Source organism: Lates calcarifer, linkage group LG7_1 (genome assembly GCF_001640805.2).
Source record: "Lates calcarifer isolate ASB-BC8 linkage group LG7_1, TLL_Latcal_v3, whole genome shotgun sequence".
NCBI classification, from domain to species: domain Eukaryota; kingdom Metazoa; phylum Chordata; class Actinopteri; family Centropomidae; genus Lates; species Lates calcarifer.
In genome coordinates this window covers 4,385,341-4,405,284 of record NC_066839.1, presented here as the reverse complement: position 1 = coordinate 4,405,284, position 19,944 = coordinate 4,385,341, and the positions used below count along the sequence as shown (strand labels likewise).

The following is a 19,944-nucleotide window of genomic DNA, read 5'->3' as shown; positions in this document are numbered from 1 at the left end:
CCATTATGTAATGATTTTGGCACCAAAAAATAATATTTATAATAAATTATAATTAAGACTGACAGTTGTGTAGTTTGGCTTTAATTTGAAAGGTATAACGGAAAACATTTTGTTTATTTTGTCTGACTGGTGACTTGACTTGACGCTGGAGGGACCGGTTTGACAGCCGCAGAGCACGCCGGGAGTTGTAGTGTAGTCGTCCTGCGGTTGTCTTGTTCGGTTGGTTCCGTTCCCGCAGACTCGCGCGTGAGGGGGGCGTGTTCGTTCGGTTTGGTCGAACGAACTGCAGCAGCTTCCGCTCGCTGGCGTCACACATGTAGCGCAACATGGCCCCTGCTAGCCGGGCTGTTGTTTTGGTAGCGATCTCACTACTCTACCTGTGCCGGGCAATCATCTCCACCGAGTATTTCTCCACTCTGACTTTGTTCAACAACGAGCTCCACAAGCAGGGATGCAGCTCGCTGTCCGAGTGGGAAGAGTACGCGGCAGACTGCGGTAAAGTCTCTGTTTTCTCTGTTACTTTGCCACGTCCTCCTCGGTGCAACTGTCACTACTGTGGTCCCCGGCTAGCTTAACCGTTTGTAAGCTAATGTTAAAGAGGCTAATAACAACAAACAGTGACAGCCCAGAAGAGATTACTAAAATGAGCTGATACTCTTACTGTCGTTGAGGTTAAATGAGATTTGCTACCAAAAATCGATGAAAGAGAGTAGTGAAAGAATATTAATGTGTACATAATATTTAGGAAATCTAGGATTTACTCACTTCATAAACGGAATACTTTAGGTCACTCGAAGAGGTCTTCACCAAACTCCAGTCAAAAAACACGCAATTTTGTTGTTGCTTTGTCCAGCAGCAAAATTACATATTTAACAGAATAAAACTGAATATTTTGCAGATGGTAATGAGCTTCTTGTGAATTCTGCATATATTTCCAGACAGTATTTTACTAGGATCACCCAGCAAAATTAATGCAGTCTAATACAATAGTCTTGCAATTAATATTCCTCAAAGAAAGGTGTTGATCCAGCTGTATGATCTTTATGTAGGATAGAGTTTGTGGAACTGTTATGCATCTTACAGTGAGGTCTTTCTGTTGTATAGCCTGCCCTCACTGATTTAAATGAAGTGGACAAAATGAGAGAAACACCTGTCCTCATAAATACAGTTCAGCAGCGCCACAAATTACAGCCTCCAGACTGAGCATAAGGTTGACTCACCACCCTGCTGAAACAGTTTCCTCACAAACTGAACATTACAACCTTGGTGAAGATAGGATTTAATGCATAATGGCTGTATTTGACTGCATGAGTTTTAGCTGGGTGTTCCTAATAAATTGCAAACTGAGTGTAAATGATGCACACAGCTCTATAGTTTTGACATAATCTCAGTTTTTAGGACACTCTGTTCCCTATAGAGTATTTTGGTGTAGGAGAATGGCAGGTGAACTGGATGTATAAGATGACATCATGTTGATATTTGTGCCGCTTGGTTTAAAAAGAAGAAGAGGAGATTTTGCTAGTGATTTGTAAAATATTTCAAAGCACCACAGCAGTGTTTGTGTATGTTTTAGCTCAAGTGGATTATAAGTTTCATTATCAGTTTTTTATTTCAGTTTCAATTTTTGAGGGAAAATGCCAAAACCTGTCTTTTATTGTTTTTTTTATTGTTTCCTGTTATTTATTTATAGATAACAGTTAATCAAGACAGTTGTTGATAAATTAATTGCTAATGAAAACAATTATTATTTGCAGCCTTAGTTCAGTTGAATGCGTCTGAACAGTGAGTCAGCTTTTACGCTGTCGGGGTTATCTTTCTGTGATAAAAAGATAACAGACTGAAACTTTACAGATTAGTCCTTGACCACACTCTCAACCATTTTACCATGCAGGGCGGTGAAATTGAAGATACATGGTTTTATGATTCCTGTGGCCATGATGAAATATTTTTATCTTCCAAGTAATTAATCAAAAAAAAGAAGAAAATATGAGTTTAAACTGTGACAGTGTTAGTGCAGCTGGAGTATGGTTTGCTCTGTAGGATGATCAAAATGTTTTTTTAATGCTCAAACAGAGCAGCTGTCAAAGAATTCAACATCATTTGAGTTTAATCAATTACCCACTCATCCCTCGCCTCTCGGTCTGAAGGCTTACGTGGAGTTATTCAGACCACATAGCTGAGATGCCGTGTTGGTTTGGAATCCACTCTGAGTGGGGTGAGGCCAGTTTGACATCTCTGACATTTTTCCTTTGAAATATCAAAACATTTTAATGCAACTTAGAGGACTTGTGGTTAGACTGGATTGGAGCATTTAATAAATGTGATCTTTTGAAACTGATTTATCCATTCCCATGTTAAGTGCTCGCCCATGATTAACGCTTTGTCTTTTCAGAATCTGCGATTTTACAGTTAGAAGACCCAGACTGTGAGGAGGGAAGCAACCCGCCCTGCGAGTCAGTCTTCTCACTTAACGCAGAGAAGATCCTGGTGAGATCTCACACCCGCACGCTAATCTGATGCAGATCAGCCGCCGTCTGTAACGGCTTCCTTTAGAGACAATATAGTGGTTTCTAGTCTCTTCAAGTCTAAACCTGTTGTTTTTATATAAACAGCACAACACTTGACTGTGTCCTAAATATCCGTGCGACAAGCCATCTGCTGTTTCATTTCTGAATCAAGCAAGAAAGTTTATTGGCTGTTTAATATTCTGATATTATGATCTGCAGCTGAATGAAGACAAATATCACTCACATCATCTCTTTATTTCTGAGAAAAAAAATCACCAACACAGCATCAGTGCAAAACCAACTGAGTGTAGGTTTGTTAAAGATACACAAGCTCAGCAATTTAAAACCAAACTATTGTGTTACTGATCTCTCCTGTTGCACCCAGGGCTGAGGGGTGTAGTTGGGTGTGATCAGAAATTTGTTGTTGACCACACCCAAAGATGATGTCAGAGCACACACAGGGCACACTTGAGGAACCAACATTTTGAGATAATGTTAACTGTGAAAAGTGAATTTAAAAACTACACTACATATCTGAGCACTCAAGAAAACATCTCAAAACTCAGCCTCTGACATTTGACCATATTTCAAGGGTTGCGTTTGTTATTTTGATGTTACTCATTATGTAGGGCTGTCCGGTGATCTCATTTTTGCAGGGCTTTGTCTTGTCACTCGTCTTGTTGCTGTTGCGGAAACCCAAATTGCTGCCACAGCAACATTTGCATGCTGTCAAATTTGCTTCCTGTAATAGTGTTTGTATTGTCTGGCAGTAGTGAGCAGCATCCTTGACCGCTGAGTGGATTATTTCTGTCTGTTCTGTAGGACTTAACAGCCCAGTGTAACCTTCAAAGATGCTGGAAAGCTTGTTTAAAAACCCTTTAGCTTGCAAAATATATCCTTGATAAATGTAGTTTTTGTTGTCTGCTGGTGTCACTAGATTCTAACGCCGTCAAAGAAACAAAAAACTCCTTTGAGACTCCACTTTTTCGATTTGTCGCTAGCATCACACAGGAAATCATTATTTAGTTGTTTCCTGAGCTTTGTGTGTCTGTGGTGTCTCCTGATGTTTGTTTCTCTTTTCATGTAGTTGTGTTGTTTTTTTCTCTCTCACAGAACCAGGCCAAGTTGTTTATAGAACAGAAAAAAATCCCCTTCCCCGTAGATAATCACAACACAAATGAAGAACTTGGTAAGCTGGAAGAGTTGCTCTCAATGCAAACTATATTTATGCTGAATTTAATTGTGTGAATTTGCCAAGTTTGCCCCGTATTAATCATTATTTGTTCTCTCCTTGCAGCTATAGGCTACGTCCTGATAGGCAACGGTCTTTATGATGAAGCCATCAAACATTTCTCACTCTTATTACAGGTCTGTCTGTGACCATTTCACTTACTGAAGCTGCTTTACCTTCAGGAATGAAGCACGTTGTCTCTTGCTGTTAGAAATAAAATCCAGCTGAATTTATTTGACTTCAAACCAAGAATGTTTTCCTGACATATGTTGTCTTTGCTTCAGGGCGACCCAGAGCTGGTCAGTGCCATTTATGGGAGGGGGATAGCTTACGGAAAGAAAAGTCTACAGGTGAGTGATTTTTCTGTGTTCTTGTGAAGCATCTTGTTTTGAAATGAGAAAAAGGCATCAAGTTTCTATTTTTACCTACCTACCAAGTGTTAAAATACAGATGAAATGTGCCATATTGACAAATTAATAAGCTTTTCTTGTCAGTTATTTAAGTGTTTCCTGGTCCATAAGAGCTGAATAATTAAGTTATGATTTAAGTTTTGTTATTATTTTTTCCTGGAAGTGCATTTCCTCATTAAGATACAAACTCTTTCCAAAAACAAACAAACAAACAAACATACAGTGGAGGTTCTCAGATTATTCACAGCAGATAAAACTCATACTTTAAATTTTGAAGTTACATATTACTGTGTATGTTTTTCATAATGATAGTCTGCCTCTTTTTGCTTTAAAGAATTAAAACAGATTTAAATCATATTTAAAACAATACTGTACATTTTCTTAAACCTCCACTGTTGTTATGCAGCATATGGAGTTTTTGTTTAGATGCATCTTTGCCTCTTTTTTTTGGCCTAAAAAAATAAGAGTAATCGTGAATTTTGGTGATAGCAGCAGTTTCAGATAAACACAGAATGACTCAGTGTGACATTCAATGAGTGCAGATTCAATCTGCCACGACTCTGCAGTTATGGAAGTGTGCTCTTCAGAAAAAAAGCCTCTGTTTGTCTGTGTCTGTCTGCGGCTTTGTTCCTAGTTTTGTTCGCTATATATTAAGCTTTATGTCAACAAAATGTAACCGGCCCCCCATCCCACTGCTACTCCCACCCATCCCCTCATCTGTGTCTCCATGCCAGGATATAAAGAATGCTGACTTGGCGTTGTATGAGCTCAACCGAGTCATCACCCTGGAGCCAAACTGGCCAGAGGTCTACGAGCAGAGAGCAGAGGTGAGGCTCGACCCTGTGCAGAGGAGAGGTGAAAGGAGGCAGAGACTTAGTGCCAAAACCCATCCTGTTCTTCCAATATTATCTAAAGTATTTTTAATGCTCCAGTAGAGGGGTTTTAAATTCATAAAACCTCCTTTATGGTCTCCAGCTCTTGGCACCAATGGCTCAACAAAGGCTGATAAAATTAGCCAGTGTGGAGCTTAAAGTAGCTTCCTCCAGGAGGTTGAGTTTCTAATTTCTGTCCTGTTTGTGACCTGAAACGGATCATTAATCACCAGTGTATCTGATCAGTTTTATGTTCACTGGCCTCTTGATAACATGAAAATATATTCCGTCATGTTTCTGCATCATGTGGAGCTGGAAAAGAGGAAGAGGAGGAGGACACTCCAAGTCCAAGACAGTGTGTGAGATGTTCAGACGGTTAAAGATTTGGCTAAACAGTGCAGATTTTCAGCTTCAGTGCTAGAGAGTAAGATTGCAAAACCCCCCAAAAAGAGCAAAATGTTCCTAGTTGCTTGCTCTCGAGTTACTTGAATGTCTGTGTACAGCCTCAGGCAGTAATAATAAGACACATGGACGAAGCTGTGAAGTCAGTTTATGGTTCATCACGGTGTCCATTGTTGCAGCAGCATTGACAGCTCAAAGAATTACGCTGTCAGTTTGAAAAAAATATCATCACCCCCTGGTTTCACTCTGAGGTTTTTTTTATGGTGTGTTTACTCTTTGTGACCCACTTGAATAAGTCACTGATGAAATCAGTCTGACATGCAAGTTGCAGAAAAGAATTGTTACACAATGCTGTTTTTATCTGTCTTTTTACCCAGTGTAGTTACATTCTTGGTCTAAACAATGAATCAAAACGAATTTGACAACAGTGTGCAGATTATGATCTGATTAGATTCCAAGTCCTTCCTTAAATCCTGCTCTTCGAGTTCCTACCTGTTATTTTTAATTTGAAAAATGCTTCCTCCACCTTTTTCCTGTAGAAGAATAGTGGCCACGTTTGAAAAGGAAATGCTGCACAGCCAGAAAACAATAAATATGAGGCTGAAAAAATGTCTTACATTCACCATCCTCAGTCTTTTCTCCTGGGTTTCGCAGGAAAGAGGAACATCATCATGAAATTCCCCAGAAGGGATTTTATTTTCTTGCGTTGCTGAAAAAATCAGCTTCTCTGACTGTGGGTGCCAGCTGAACAATGGGAAAGACAGAGTCAAACTGTTTTTTAATATCTGTTTTATGTACATTACCCTCATGTGTATGAATGTGTGTGTGTTTAGATCCTGTCTCCTCTGGGTCGTATCAGCGAGGCTCTGAGTGATCTGACCAAAGCCATCCAGCTGCAGCCCTCAGCTCGTCTCTACAGACACAGAGGAACGCTGCTTTTCATTTCAGAGGTTTGACGATCAGATGTCATATGACGTACACACACCTGTTTGCATCTCTGTGCTGACCCTGTGTTACACCTTCCCATCCAGGACTATGTGGCAGCTATGGAAGACTTCCAGCAGTCTTTAGAGCTGAAGAAGAATCAGCCCATCGCCATGCTTTATAAAGGCCTCACCTTCTTCCACAGAGGAATGCTCAAGGTAAGTTGTTCACAGGTTCATTGTTTATTTTCCTTAAAAAATCAGGGGAGTTTAAGTTTTGATTATTAAAAGAACATAAGGTTTTTAACTCAAATACCCCATTTAATGTTTTATTTTTTTTACTTAGAGGGACTTCAGTGCATTATCAGCCCCTTATTTTTTTTTGGGTGAAAGGAGCCTTTTGTCTGTTTTAGTTACAACATGCAGCATGAGGGGAAAGTTAAATTCTCTACTATTTTTAATCCCGTATGAGCAGTTGCAGTGATGCTGGAAGAATTCTGCGGTTTTGTTCGTGTGTTTGCACCATGTTTTCATAGATGACCACATCACATCATGTGCTGTCTTTTTGTGATCTGGCCCCTCTGAAGACAAAGGTTGCTATTTTTCACACCAGAGCTTCTGTGGCTGTTTGCTGTGAAGGTTGTCTGCCTCCACTAATGCCATAAGAAGCAGTAACAAACTTGTGAACTTTGACCTCAGAATGATTGTTATTACAGAAAACCTATTAAATCATATTCTTAGTGCAGAGCTGCAGCTACATAGTTGACTTCTCACTCTTTCTGGTGAATAACAAACGATAAAATACTTTTATGCAGCAGTAGCAGTAGTCTAAAGATGCAGCTCCGTTAACTTTAGATGTTCCTGATTCTGCTTTGAAACAATCATTGCTTAGCTGATTATGTTTCTCAGTGTTTCTCACACTTTGATAAACTGATGTCAGATTACGTGCAGAGCAGAGAAGTGTCTATCCACAGGTTTTCAGCTGCACAGCTTGTCTGTTGTTGATCTTTACAATTCATCCAGTTGCAGTGTTTCATCCAGTCATCTGTGTGTATGGTGGTTTTTAGGTTGTGTTTAGCACCTCTGCTAACCTGTTTCCTGGGGGAATCCCTGTACAGCACCATGAAGCTGACACACAACAACATCAACACACTGAATATACAAAACGGAGCACTAACAGTCCGCTTGATACTAGCTGTTGCTCTCATTGTAAGGAGCAGTGTGATGTACTACAGAGTGTGAGTTGCACTTTAATGTTAGCTGAATCTGCTGCAGCAGGTCCTCAGGGAAGCAAAGTCAACATTGCACAATTGGCTTTTTATCAGCACAGACTGTGACAGAGAGTGTCTTTCTTCAGAGGGAAAAAAATATTGTGAATATGCCTTTTGTCTGCTGATTCAGTAGGTGCCATTTGGTGATGTAATGAAAAGCAAGGATCGCATAGTCGTACTTTATTTTACTTACAGTGAACAGCCTTTGATGCTTGTATTTGAGTTTGCAAATAAGCCTGTAAATAAGCAAATATTGTAGAAGGCATTTGTCAAGTTGACATTAGGCTTTGGTGTTGATGTCAGTTACTGTCATGACTTCGGTCAGACTGGAGTATCTCAGCAAGTACTGGATGAATTTTGTGGAATTCAGTGAAATTTTGTGCAAACATCCAAATGTTAGCACCTTAATATGCTAAATCAAGAACCGAGGTACAGCCTCAGAAAGCTGCCGGCATGGCAGTAGACTCCGGTTTAGCTGTAGAATTTTGATAAAGTTGATTTGCATTTAAATAACTGTGACTTTGTGGACCATAATGGAAAAGTCAAGATGGAGAAATGTTTGTTTGACAGGTTGGAGTTGATAAGAAACAAGGTTTCATTGTCATCTCTGTTCATTAATCTGATAATATGAGTGTGATAGTACAGTCGCCTATGAACATTCACGCTTCTGTGAGAGAAGCCTCTAAGATATACTCAAGGTTAACGCTCAGCGTGGGCAACATTTCCTTAAAGTAATATCACATTATTGAAGGGTACTTTATCAGTGTTAGGTTTGATGGAAGGATAAAATCCTCAAGTATTTTTTGCTGTAATGATGCATTGTTTTTTGTTTGTGTTGTGTCTTACATTTCATCTCAAGTGTGTCATCATTTAAAAATCCATCACCTCTAATTTCCTAGCAGTATTTTTGATGATAAGATAAAATCTTCAGAGATACTTTACTAATAATTGCAGTCTTAAGAAAAGTCTGTTTGGTTGTTAAAGTCATTTGCCTTCTCTAAAACATCTGCTGCAAACATGGAAATGTCCTGAACACGGTTCATTTGCCAAACAACAAAACTCCCTGCTGAAGGTGGAGGCACCACATACACTGTTCTCTGTCTGTGTGGCCGACCACAAACTGCTACTTTCTCAGTGTAGCGCTGTCTGCAGCTTCCCATACATCGTAAGAAATATGAACATACAAGCAAAATCCTACTGGAGGCCGTCACTCGAGCTTCATTTGAGCGGAGAAATGTGGACAGAATCTGGACGTATCTGATACGAGATCTGAATGATCTGCTGAGACAGTGTTAGGTCTATCCACATGTTCCCTATTGCAATTTCCTGTTAACTCTGGGCTGTCACTGTGTGAAAGGTTGCTGTGTTTTCTCTCATCAGGAAGCCATTGAGACATTCAAGGAGGCGCTAAAGCTGAAGTCTGACTTTATAGATGCATATAAGAGCCTGGGACAGGCCTACAGGTACAGCAGCCCTGTGGTGTTGTTTCTATGAGCTGTTTGTTTATCTCCACGAATGACCACAGTTTGTCCTTTTTATTTAGGGAAATGAGAGTCCTACCTTTCCCCTCTGCTTTACTAACAACATGCCAACTGTTGCTCTCGGTATCTCTTCTTCCTCCGTCCAGAGAGCTGGGTGATTTTGAGTCAGCGATGGAAAGTTTCCAGAAAGCCCTCATGCTGAACCAGAACCACATCCAGTCTCTCCAGCTCCGAGGCATGATGCTTTACCACCACGGCTCCCTGCAGGAGGCAATAGGCAACTTCAAGGTAGAGGAGTCCACATGATTCCCCTCCTCTGTCAGGCTGTAATCACTTCAGACGGTCCTACCTTAATTCTGCTGGGTTACCTCGATGACAAATACACAGTGCACTCCTGACGTTTTCCTCTCGTCCTGTCGTCCTCTAGAGGTGTCTTCAGTTGGAGCCCTACAACGAGGTGTGTCAGTACATGAAGGGGTTAAGTCACGTGGCCATGGGACAGTTCTACGAGGGCATCAAAGCTCAGACTAAAGTCATGCTGAACGATCCTCTGCTGGGACAGAAGGCCAGCTCTGAATACCTCAAAGTGAAATACCTCAGAGGTTGGTGCCTCCATACACACATTCTCCATAATAAACTTGCACACATTTAAATTTCATCAGATGAAATGTTCTGTGTTTATTTTTGGCTTTAAATCTTGTGAATATGATCTATGGAGAACCTCCTCCTCTGTTAAAGGCCTGGCTGAAGATCTTCAGTTTTTGTTATTTGTCAAACCGAAAAAAGATAATAGCTTGTTACATAATGGTAGGAGGATGAATCAGTGTGATATAAATTGATTAAATGTACCATCAGTCATCCAGAATGGTTATGAGAAGTCATTTTGATCCACTATATTTAACAAAAACTGTTGGAAATATTGATTTTATATAATTATCATGTGCATTGTCTATTCTGAAAAATAGGGATAATCCTAACATTAAAAGTAAATTTCATAATTTATCTTTTGTATTTATACATTTCTCTTTTTAAGGAGGTTGAGATATGGTTCTTATAACTAAACAATAAATCCTTGGTGGGTGTTTTAGATTATGTCTGATATTCTCTCCTTGCTTTGTCCCTCCTCGTTTTATCTCCCAGAGTACTCTCGCTACCTGCACTCGCACCTGGACATCCCAGTAGCTGAGTACAACGTGGACCAGGATTTACCAGGGAACTTCAAGAATCACTGGGCCAAGAACCTGCCTTTTCTAATAGAGGACTATGAAGAGCAGCCTGGACTGCAGCCACATATCAAGTAGGTTTGATGTCTCTGTTACAGCTGATTCATGCCTGAAACATTAACTGATTATAAGTATATTGTAGCCAGAGAAATGAGATGCAAACAAAACTTAACAGATAAGATTAATATTTTTATTTGAAATGAATATGTTGTGTCCTACACTTCACCCCAAGTTTGTCATCATTAGAAAATCTGCGAAATCAGGATCCATCACCACACCAGCCTAATTTCCTGAGCAGCAGTTGGTAGCAGTTTTTATGAGCTCAGAGCTGAGGCAGACAGTGTTTTGTGGTTGAAAGCTAACACCTGCCATCTTTTCCATATGACATGAAGCTCCAGTTTTTTTCTCCAGGAGATGTTTTCATGCTTTTTCTCAGCAGACTGAACCCTCTTGTTTTATAAAGACGTTTCAGAAGTTTGACAGGTAGCCACAGTACGGTCCAGGAAAAAAAAATCTGCTCTTTATAAACGCTTTGATCGAGCGTCCTTCCTCCTCTCGCTCTGTGGTTTACAGGGACGTGCTGCCGCAGAACTTTGACAGCTACAGCAGTGAAGTTCAGAAGCTGATATGCACAGCCGACCATCTGGGGGCGCTAATGCAGTATGACACTCCTGGTTTCTTACCTAACAGGAGAATACACAGAGGTACCAGTGGTGACTGCTGCAGCTCATAAATATCATTCAAGTACTAATAACAGTAATGAAAATAAGAATTTCTCGTACTTTTTCAGCCATGGGTTTGGCAACACTGGAGGTCATGCAGGCCATGCATCGAACATGGAGCAACTCCAAAGTGCGAGTCAATGGCAAGACCAGGCAAATGCAGTGGAGGGACATGTTCGACATAGCTGTCAAATGGAGGAGGTGACCGCTGCTTCTTAGCACATGCCACAAATTTCACATATTCACAAAAACCATTCAAGCCCAGATTTATATGTTGAGGGTAGGGGCTGAACATTCATAGATGTGGTGCATCAGACAATGTTTAAGATTTCTAGAGGACAGAGTTGCTGCATTTTTCTTGGAAAAAGGCAAATAATCTGTGATATAATGATCTCTGTAGACCTGGAACGGTTGACAGTGTGATGTAGTGACTGTAGACGTAATTTACAGACAGAGGAGAGATTTTAGCGTAGAGTTACTCTCCACGCATCCAAGTGTAACTTTGGTTTGGCTGGATGAGAACAATGAGCAAAACATGTAAAAATTTGTGCCTCCGTCATATTCCAAGAGAAATTGCAGCTCAGGAGCAACTGTGGAATCTCAATCATCTCCAGGAAATAACCCTGAAACTCAAGGGATCGAGGGAAATTAAAAGAAGACAGATGTTGACACGTTATAGCTACCAGTTTCTCATGCTTCCACTGTCTTGCATAACAAAATGAAGTCTAGACTATAGCTCATATTCAGCTGTTTTTGTTTGGTGAGACCCAGCTCAGATAACTGAGAGGCCGGTCACTGTTTATTTACGGCGTTAAAAGAAACAGACCAAAAACAGAAGTATAACAAAATGAACTTTCGGCCGTTAGCTGATTGGATTTCAGCGTTGACAGGCTAAACAGGCTTTTCCTGTGCTCCCAGGATTGCAGACCCAGACCAGCCAGTTCTGTGGTTAGACCAGATGCCTGCCAGGAGTCTCAGTCGAGGCTTCAACAATCACATCAATCTCATCAGGTAACAAGCTGGCCCCCGAAGATGGTGGCAGACACTCTCACGAGTCCCCTGAGTGACTTGAATTTCCTTCTGGCCCTCGCTTAAGGGTTTCTCTCAGCTTTTTGTGCAAATACATGTGTTTAAAATCCCTTCTTCAGATTTTCGTTCACTGTAGCCTCGGCTCTGACAAGTTCACTGAAAGTACTTTTATTCCAGTCCATTTTTTCTTTCTTTATTTCTTCAGGGGACAGATTATCAACATCAGATACCTGGCTTACTTTGACAACATCCTCGACTTCATCAAAGACAGAATACTAGTGTACCATGGGTAAATTACACCGAGCCGTCACTGAGTTTCTCTGCATGCACTGAGACCCAAAGGAATCCAGACCACCTCAAATCAGCCCGGTCTGAACCCAGTGCTAGCTGCATATTTATGCTGGCATCAGTGTGTCTCACCTGATTGATTTAGCAACCGTTATGTTAATGTGCTTTCCAACTGAATTATGTAAATGAGTATTTCCTCTTGGCTGTATTAATTTTGTATGAGAGTGTTGAGGAAGTAACTCATTTAAATAAATTAGAATAATTTTCCGATCTGCTTCTTTAACTAATATGTTCTTATTCTCCGTCTCAGGGCGTACAACCCCAGAGGCTTACTAGAAGTCCGTCAGGCTCTTGAAAATGTCAACAAAGTAGAAGATCTTCTTCCTATAATGAAGGTAAAGAGGGGGGAAAGATGGAGACAAAATTAGTTAAGAAAGAGAGTCACTTATCGACTCAGTGTTGAGTAGATTTTGTGTCAAATTCGTGTAAATCTAAACTGTATTTAGTTGATTTTTTCATGTTAAATGTGTATAGGTTTCAGTTTCCTTGTGTCACAGTCGTTCAGCAGTGAAAACCCAGAATGGCTGTGTGTGTGTGTGTGTGTCTGTGTGTTTATTTCCTGAAGCAGTTCAACAGTAAAACCAGAGATGGCTTCACAGTCAACTCCAAGGTGCCGAGCATGAAGGATGCTGGGAAAGAGTACGACGGTTTTACCATCACCATCACAGGAGACAGGTACGATGTGTGTGTTTTTATTGATCTCAAAGTGACATTTTACACTAACACTTTTATTAACATGAATATCTTAACGTTAAAAAAAGAAGGTAAAAAGGTTCAGCTGAGGACAAGGACGCTGAAATATGGAGGTATATACTGTTTTTTCCCCCGGCTTGTTTCCCCTCGCAGCCTGGTTTCAGATGTCTTTTCTTGTTCAGAGGTTTTCCAGTTAGTTTGGATTATAATCAGAGAAAGGTCATGTTTTTTTTAAACCTCTGAATTGTTTTCTGTATTTTAGGGTGGGCAACATGTTATTCTCAGTAGAGACCCAGACGACAGAAGAGCGGACGCAGCAGTACCAGTCAGAGATCGAGTCCATCTACAAAGACCTCACCGCCAAAGGAAAGGCGTTAATGCTGTCCACTGAACTCGGGGTAAGATTCATCTCTGCTCTGTTTCTTCTCCATAGATAAAGCAGAAGGATGTACAACACAATGATATGTGAGATGACAAGAAACAGTGAATTAGTGGACAGTTTTCATTGTCTGTGTTTTAAAAGAGATTACTTTAACCTCTCAAATAATACATGGTAATATAATAATAGATGTGAAAATGAATTCTTCTCTAATTCAACTAAAAAAATGAACCACCAAGTCATTTATTAAAAACCAAAATGTCAGACACTCTTGTCAAATATGAGGATTTTCTGCTTTTCTCTGTTTTATATTGTTGTAAATCTTTGAGTTTTGGACTGGATGGTTTAGAGCAAATGACATTTGAAGATGTCACCTCGAGCTTTAGGGGAAAAGAGAAAGTTTTTCTGACATTTTATGAACATTAAATTGATAAATAGGGGAAACAGTCGTCTGTTGCAGTATCTGCAGTTGTATCTGTTACCATTCTTTTTTCTGCTCAGGTGATGTGATCTTTTAAATGATTTTGCTGGGAACTGAGTAAGTGCAGCAGGAGCTCAGCAGCCGTTTAATATTTCATCTCATTTCTCATCGTCAGTGAGCGCAGCAGACGCCCGGCTTCTCCTCAGCGTCTGACAACAATCAACATCTTTTTCTCTCCTCTCATTCTCCCTCCTTCGCTCTCTTCTCCTCTGCAGGAATATCACAGTGTTCTCTTCTCTGGTCAGGCAAACCCAGGGAGTTGAATTCATTCTCTGGGGAATATTATAATCATTTTACAAATCATTTTCCAGCTGTTTTTGCACATCTACATGTTCAGTCTGAACGGATGTAAAAAGTCTGTCTTGGCAGCGTCACCGTGTTTCTCCTGTTGTTCAGCTCTGGTTTTTTTCAACCTGATTTATACTGATGACACAACAGTGCCCCTGTTGTTCTAACTACTAGACAAGGTTATTGACTGTCCTCTGAAACTGATACCTGGAACAAAATGAACATCCCTCTTGTGTTTTGACTCTTGATTCTCTTTATTATGTCTGCCGCCTTCTCTGCTCTCACTCTGTCTAGATAAACTGTAAAAGTGAGGACAGTTAAAAATGGACGCTGTGTCTGTGGAAAGCCTCCCTCTGGTCCAGTTAATGACTCTCTAAACCTTGTTCTTTCAGGATGCAGATGCTTTATGTGACCTGATCCTCTCCTTGGTTTATTACTTCTGCAACCTCATGCCCCTCTCCAGGGGATCCAGGTAACTTACATGTGGAGACAGCCTGCAGGAGAAATGTTAAATATTTCTACAGTTAAAAAACCAATGAAAGACAGTGAATTTATGTTGTACCATAATGGGCAGGGTCAGGTTTAACTGTTGTGCTAGAAGCTGTCAAATCAGTTCGTGTTTAGACTCAGATCTCCTTTGGCAGAAATGTCTGAAACTGTTCCTGAAAAATTAAAAACAACTGACATAAGAGAAAAACTAGCAGCATGTTTATTGGAGGTCTCTGATCCTCAGGCCTTGTGGATGTCATGTAATAAAAGTTTCATACTTGTTGAAGAGGCCTTTCTGTCCCCTGCAACTTTGTTATGAAGCAGTAGTTGCGACTGTAGTTATGATTCTAGTGTGTAACCGATGTGTTTCTCCTCAGTGTGGTGGCCTACTCTGTCGTGATGGGGGCGCTGATGGCCAGCGGGAAAGAGGTCATCGGTCGGATCCCTAAAGGAAAGGTAAAGATGAAGCTCCTTCAGACAAAAACCTCTTTACATAAATGTGATTTTTTTACATTTTGGTTTTGTGTCTGTAACACTTCCAACACGGCACAAGTACTGAACTGTACTGAACTTTGATCCAGGAACTAATGAATGTCCAGCAAATTGTTTTGCATGAAGCATTTGAAAATGGAAACACAAATGAAACAAGTCTTTAAACTTAACGTCCAATCAGAGCAGAAAACACTCTTCTTCCTCCATATGATTATAACTCTACGCTGCCTTTGGTTCTGTCAGTAATGAATGAAGCTGTGTCGAACATTTATACAAAACACACCATATCTAAACAACAGCACTGCCCAGTAATGTATACCATGTCTGAAAACAGATACACTGACATGTAAAAGATTATAATCAGAGGTCTTTTGTGTGTGTGTGTCCAAATGAAACTGAACACCTGACTCAGAGCAGGTGAGAAGCCTGTGTAACCCTCTGAGGGAAACATGTTTGACATGTAGTTTTCAGTGATATGATACTTGCATTTCATAACCTTTTTTTTTTTTAAAACAATAGCCAGTCAGTTTTAGTGTTCAGGTGTAAATTACACACAGTAAAGAATCTGCTCGTAGCTCCACTGATGGATCCAAAGACTTCCCCCCTGAGCATTATTTACTCCAGACGTCTAGAGGAAGAACTGGACAGTTAGCAGACACATTGTTCCTGAAGCAACATCACACTGAACGGAAACAAGGCAGCGCGGAAATCTGATCAGGTGTTAGTCAGAAAGCTGAAGTCTGTGAAGAGTTCAGCTGAGGGCAGCTTTTCTCAGCCAGGAAGCTTGTTGATCGTCCTCGTACAGTACTATCCAAGTTTCTGTTTGACCAAAGAATGTCTGGTAATTTGGGAATTTTACTGAATAAATAAAACTTTTGACTTGGATGGCTCTGTGAACTTTCACAAAGAAAACATTCATGTTGCTTCCACCACTGATTCCCAACATTTTTTTGGCCGTGTGACCTTTAAAATAAATGATTTGTGAGCCCTTCTTATAAGCTATGACATGAGTTATGAGCCAGTCATTTTTTGATTGTTTCATTTTAGGTTTTTTAAATGCCTGAAAAGGACAAAAAATGTGATGTTCAAAGCTGCCAGACTCCATTGACAAAAACAGGAATTTAAACACAGGAGGTTGGAGTCTGCTGTTTCCTCGATTAGTCAGTTTGTTTGTGTTATTGTGTGACATTAATTAAAGTAAATCTGTGTTTCAGCTGGTGGATTTTGAAGCCATGACCACACCCAGTCCAGACAGCTTCAGTAAAACAGCAAAGAGCTGGATGAATCTAAAGAGGTAAGGGAAGACAAAACATGTTCTGTTTGTTATTCCTCTGCTTTACAGAGACTTTATCCATAACATTTCTTTATGTGCAGTTTACCAGGCTGGTACCAGAGTCTTCCATCTGTAGCAGAGACCTTCCCATCGACCTAGAACAGATGATCGAGGTTCTCAATACAGACTCGTCTTCACACTGTCCAAAGAAGTCGTAACACAGCTTCTACGCAGGAGAGAAGTCTGTGAAATAAAGTCTTAATAATAGAGCTTCTACACTGGGCAGAACAAAGGGACTGTCTTCTTCTGCAATCCAAACAAAACCTGGATAAGTTCTCTCCAAAATCATCTCAGCTTTAATGCTTATCGTTTATATTTTAAGAACATTTGACTCGTGTGACAAACAGGTTTCTCCACATCCCCAGTAAGACTGAGGTGATCGATAAAAGATTATTTTAAAGAGACGTTTCCTCTGAAGTGATGACCGATTATTGGTTTTCTCAGAACTAGTTTCCTTTAATTTGGTGTCAAAACTCGTCTCCAGATCCTGCTTTGTTCTCTGTCATTTCTTCTTGAATACTCCAGTTCTTTTTACATTTGAAATCTTCTTTTATTTAAGAGGCTGGAATCATTTCTCACTATTTTTGATGAAAAACGACGGAATAGTTTCAGTGGTTTTGATGCTGTTTCCAGTTCTAAAATGTGGCGGTCTGCAGCAGCTGTTTTTATTTTCCACTTCTTAATGATTTGATGAATTAATGATTATTATGAAATTAGCCCCAGTTTATTCCCACACTCCAGCTGTTGTGGAGAAATGACAGAGAGCAGTAAAGCAGGATCTTTCAGTTAGTTTGGGATGCAGAAGCGATTCTGTCCACCCTCTCTCTTTCTCTGCTTCATGGGCCTCACACTGAAACACCCAAAGCACAAAATCCATCTCATGAACCATCAGCATGAACAATCTTTGGTTGCATAGATAAGCCTAAAGCCCTAGTTTTAGATGACTTAGAATTGGATCTTAATTTGACTTGTTACCAGTTGTTTAAGTTTTGGATTGACAGTGTCTGTTATATTAAAAAAAAAAGATTTTATTTAACATTGAAGATTGTAATTGGCACTTTAAACTTTTATTTTAACCACTGCTGTGCTCACACACAGTCCAGCCCATCAGCAGAGAGGGAGTTCAGGGAATTTTAAAGGTAATGAAACAAAACCTTCAGGGCTATTGAATTCCACATGGGAATCTTGAAGCAGTCTCTTTTATTTTGTTTTCTCGCAGGAAGTGTCACTTCTCTCTCCAAGTACTGAACCTCTTCTTTCTTTTAATGTGACCAATAATGAGTTGGTAGAAAGTTGGGTCGGCTGCTGAACTGAAACGAGAGGAACAGTCAGAGATTTTAGAGAAGTGTTACTTAATCAGTTAGAAAAACAAGATTAATCATTTAAGTGATTTATTCAAGAAAAAATACCAAACTATTTCTCAGAGGTCAACAGATATCAGTGTAAAGTCAATAAAAGTGTTTTGGGGGTTTTTTTTGGAAACAAAACAAGCAATCTGAAGATATCGTTATAGGAAATTTGTTTGTACTGTTTGACAGGACAGAAAAAGAAAGAAAACATTAGATTATTGATGCAGAATCAATATTAAACAGTAACTTTAGGCTTTAAATAAATGTGTTCGGCTCACAAGTTTATGAAAGAAGAAAAAGGAGAAACAAAAACCTGGTAACCTCAGTACCACTCAAATAAAAGCTCCTGATTGTTCTCTTTAGTCTCTGACTGTGGGATTTCATTGAGGATTAATTATCGATGAAGAAAAGCACACCGCATACTGTTAATTCCTTTGCTATCATTCCTTAGGCTTGTATTGAATCTGGCTCTCGTGTTTCTTTTCTTTGGATTTCCTAAACATCTTATGGATTAAATTTGTACAAGATCAGAGCAATAGTTTGGGAGAAAAGATCTCTCTTCCTTGTCAAGCTCACAGAAATCTGGAGAAAAAAATTGGTGTCGGAAATCCTTACAAAGACTTTAATTGGCTGTAAATTTTAAAACAATTGTCTGAGGAAATACAAGTGTAGTTTGAAATTTTGTCATTGAATTTCTCCAGGTTTCTGTCTTCTGGCTTGATGAGACTGAACTCTGGTTGCACAAAATGAAAGATTAAGTAGATTTTTAGTAGCATTTTTATGGAAATCGAACGCGCACAGACACAAATCATAAAACTGAGAAGTGTTTTATGTTTTTTAGAATTTAAGATAATGTTTTAATCTGGTGAATGGGGTTGAGGGAAGTTATGTGATGTGATGTTTACAAGCAGCAACTTTACGAAACAAAATACTTGAGTGTCAGATACTGAGGCTACATCAGTGTGTTTGCAGCTGCTGCCTGTTTTTTTTAATGACTCATCAATGTGAGTTTAAGCACAAGAAGAAAAGGAGGTCACTCTTCTTTCAGCATCTCTCATTTTTTTTGATTGCAGCTTTTATGATTTCGAGGCCTTTGAAATATCACTGAATGTCCACTTTTACTAAGTTTGTCATTCAGTCAGTTCATTTCCTGCTTTACTGACAGTGAACAGTGCACTCGCTTCGCTTTGTGTCACCTTTTCTTTCTCATATCAGTGATTGTTCTGACTGGTTGTCATTTTATTTTTTGTTGCACTGGGTGACCTGGTCATTAAGTGCTACGTGGCTTCGGAGCGAGGAGTGCACAACCGATCTTAAAGCTTAAAACTTGAAGGAGGGATTTTTTTTTAATGAATGAGTGAATGAATGTTCAGCAGTCAATAAAACTGGTTGACAATTTTAACAGGCTCTTGTTTACTTTATTTTGCCAGGCAAACTGTGGAAAAGAAGAGAAAAACTTACATGACAAGTTACCTAGTTACATTTATGAGAATGCTCAGTCAATATTTTGTCTGACTGAGTTGAAACTGCAACTATACAAAGTAAAAAAAACTTGATGTGATAAGATAACTTTGTATTTTGAACCTGGCCTTATTTCCCCTTTTTGGCTGTAATTGTGCAAAAATCTTCAGAATCAGTGCAGTACTAATGTTTTTGCCACTGACAGGTTCAGATTTTTATTACAAATGTCTGATGCAGTATGGATTCCAACAGAAATAGACCTCTTTATTAAGTAAGATCCTTTTTGTTTAACCAGAAACATCACTAGATATCAGTACCAGACTCCATTAACAAAAATGGTCATTTTACTGAGCAGAACACAGGAGCTGCTGGAACACCACTGCCTCCATCTGTTAGTTTCTTTGTGTTATAATGTTACTTTCAGTGGTGGAAGAAGTATTCAGATCCTTCATAGTAAGTAAAAGTACCACACAATAAGACAAATAAACTAACCAATCGAGGCAGTGGTATTCCAACAACTCCCATGTTCTAAGAGGTAAAATTGCTGTTTTTGTCAGATG

At 39.6% G+C, this 19,944-nt stretch overlaps 1 protein-coding gene across 1 annotated transcript; it reads left to right on the top strand.

The window, feature by feature from the left end:
* The first annotated feature begins 235 nt into the window (after window positions 1-235).
* ttc13 (tetratricopeptide repeat domain 13) lies at window positions 236-19,325 on the top strand. The gene is given in 24 exon segments (XM_018679502.2): window positions 236-495; window positions 2,393-2,487; window positions 3,621-3,696; window positions 3,805-3,875; window positions 4,023-4,088; window positions 4,883-4,975; window positions 6,256-6,372; window positions 6,454-6,564; window positions 8,997-9,079; window positions 9,244-9,385; window positions 9,525-9,699; window positions 10,238-10,394; window positions 10,894-11,024; window positions 11,111-11,243; window positions 11,961-12,053; window positions 12,277-12,360; window positions 12,670-12,754; window positions 12,985-13,094; window positions 13,375-13,510; window positions 14,653-14,732; window positions 15,127-15,205; window positions 16,456-16,535; window positions 16,616-16,667; window positions 16,670-19,325. Coding segments are annotated over 24 exon segments (2,481 nt in total). The 5' UTR covers window positions 236-326; the 3' UTR covers window positions 16,733-19,325.
* The last annotated feature ends 619 nt before the right edge of the window (window positions 19,326-19,944 follow it).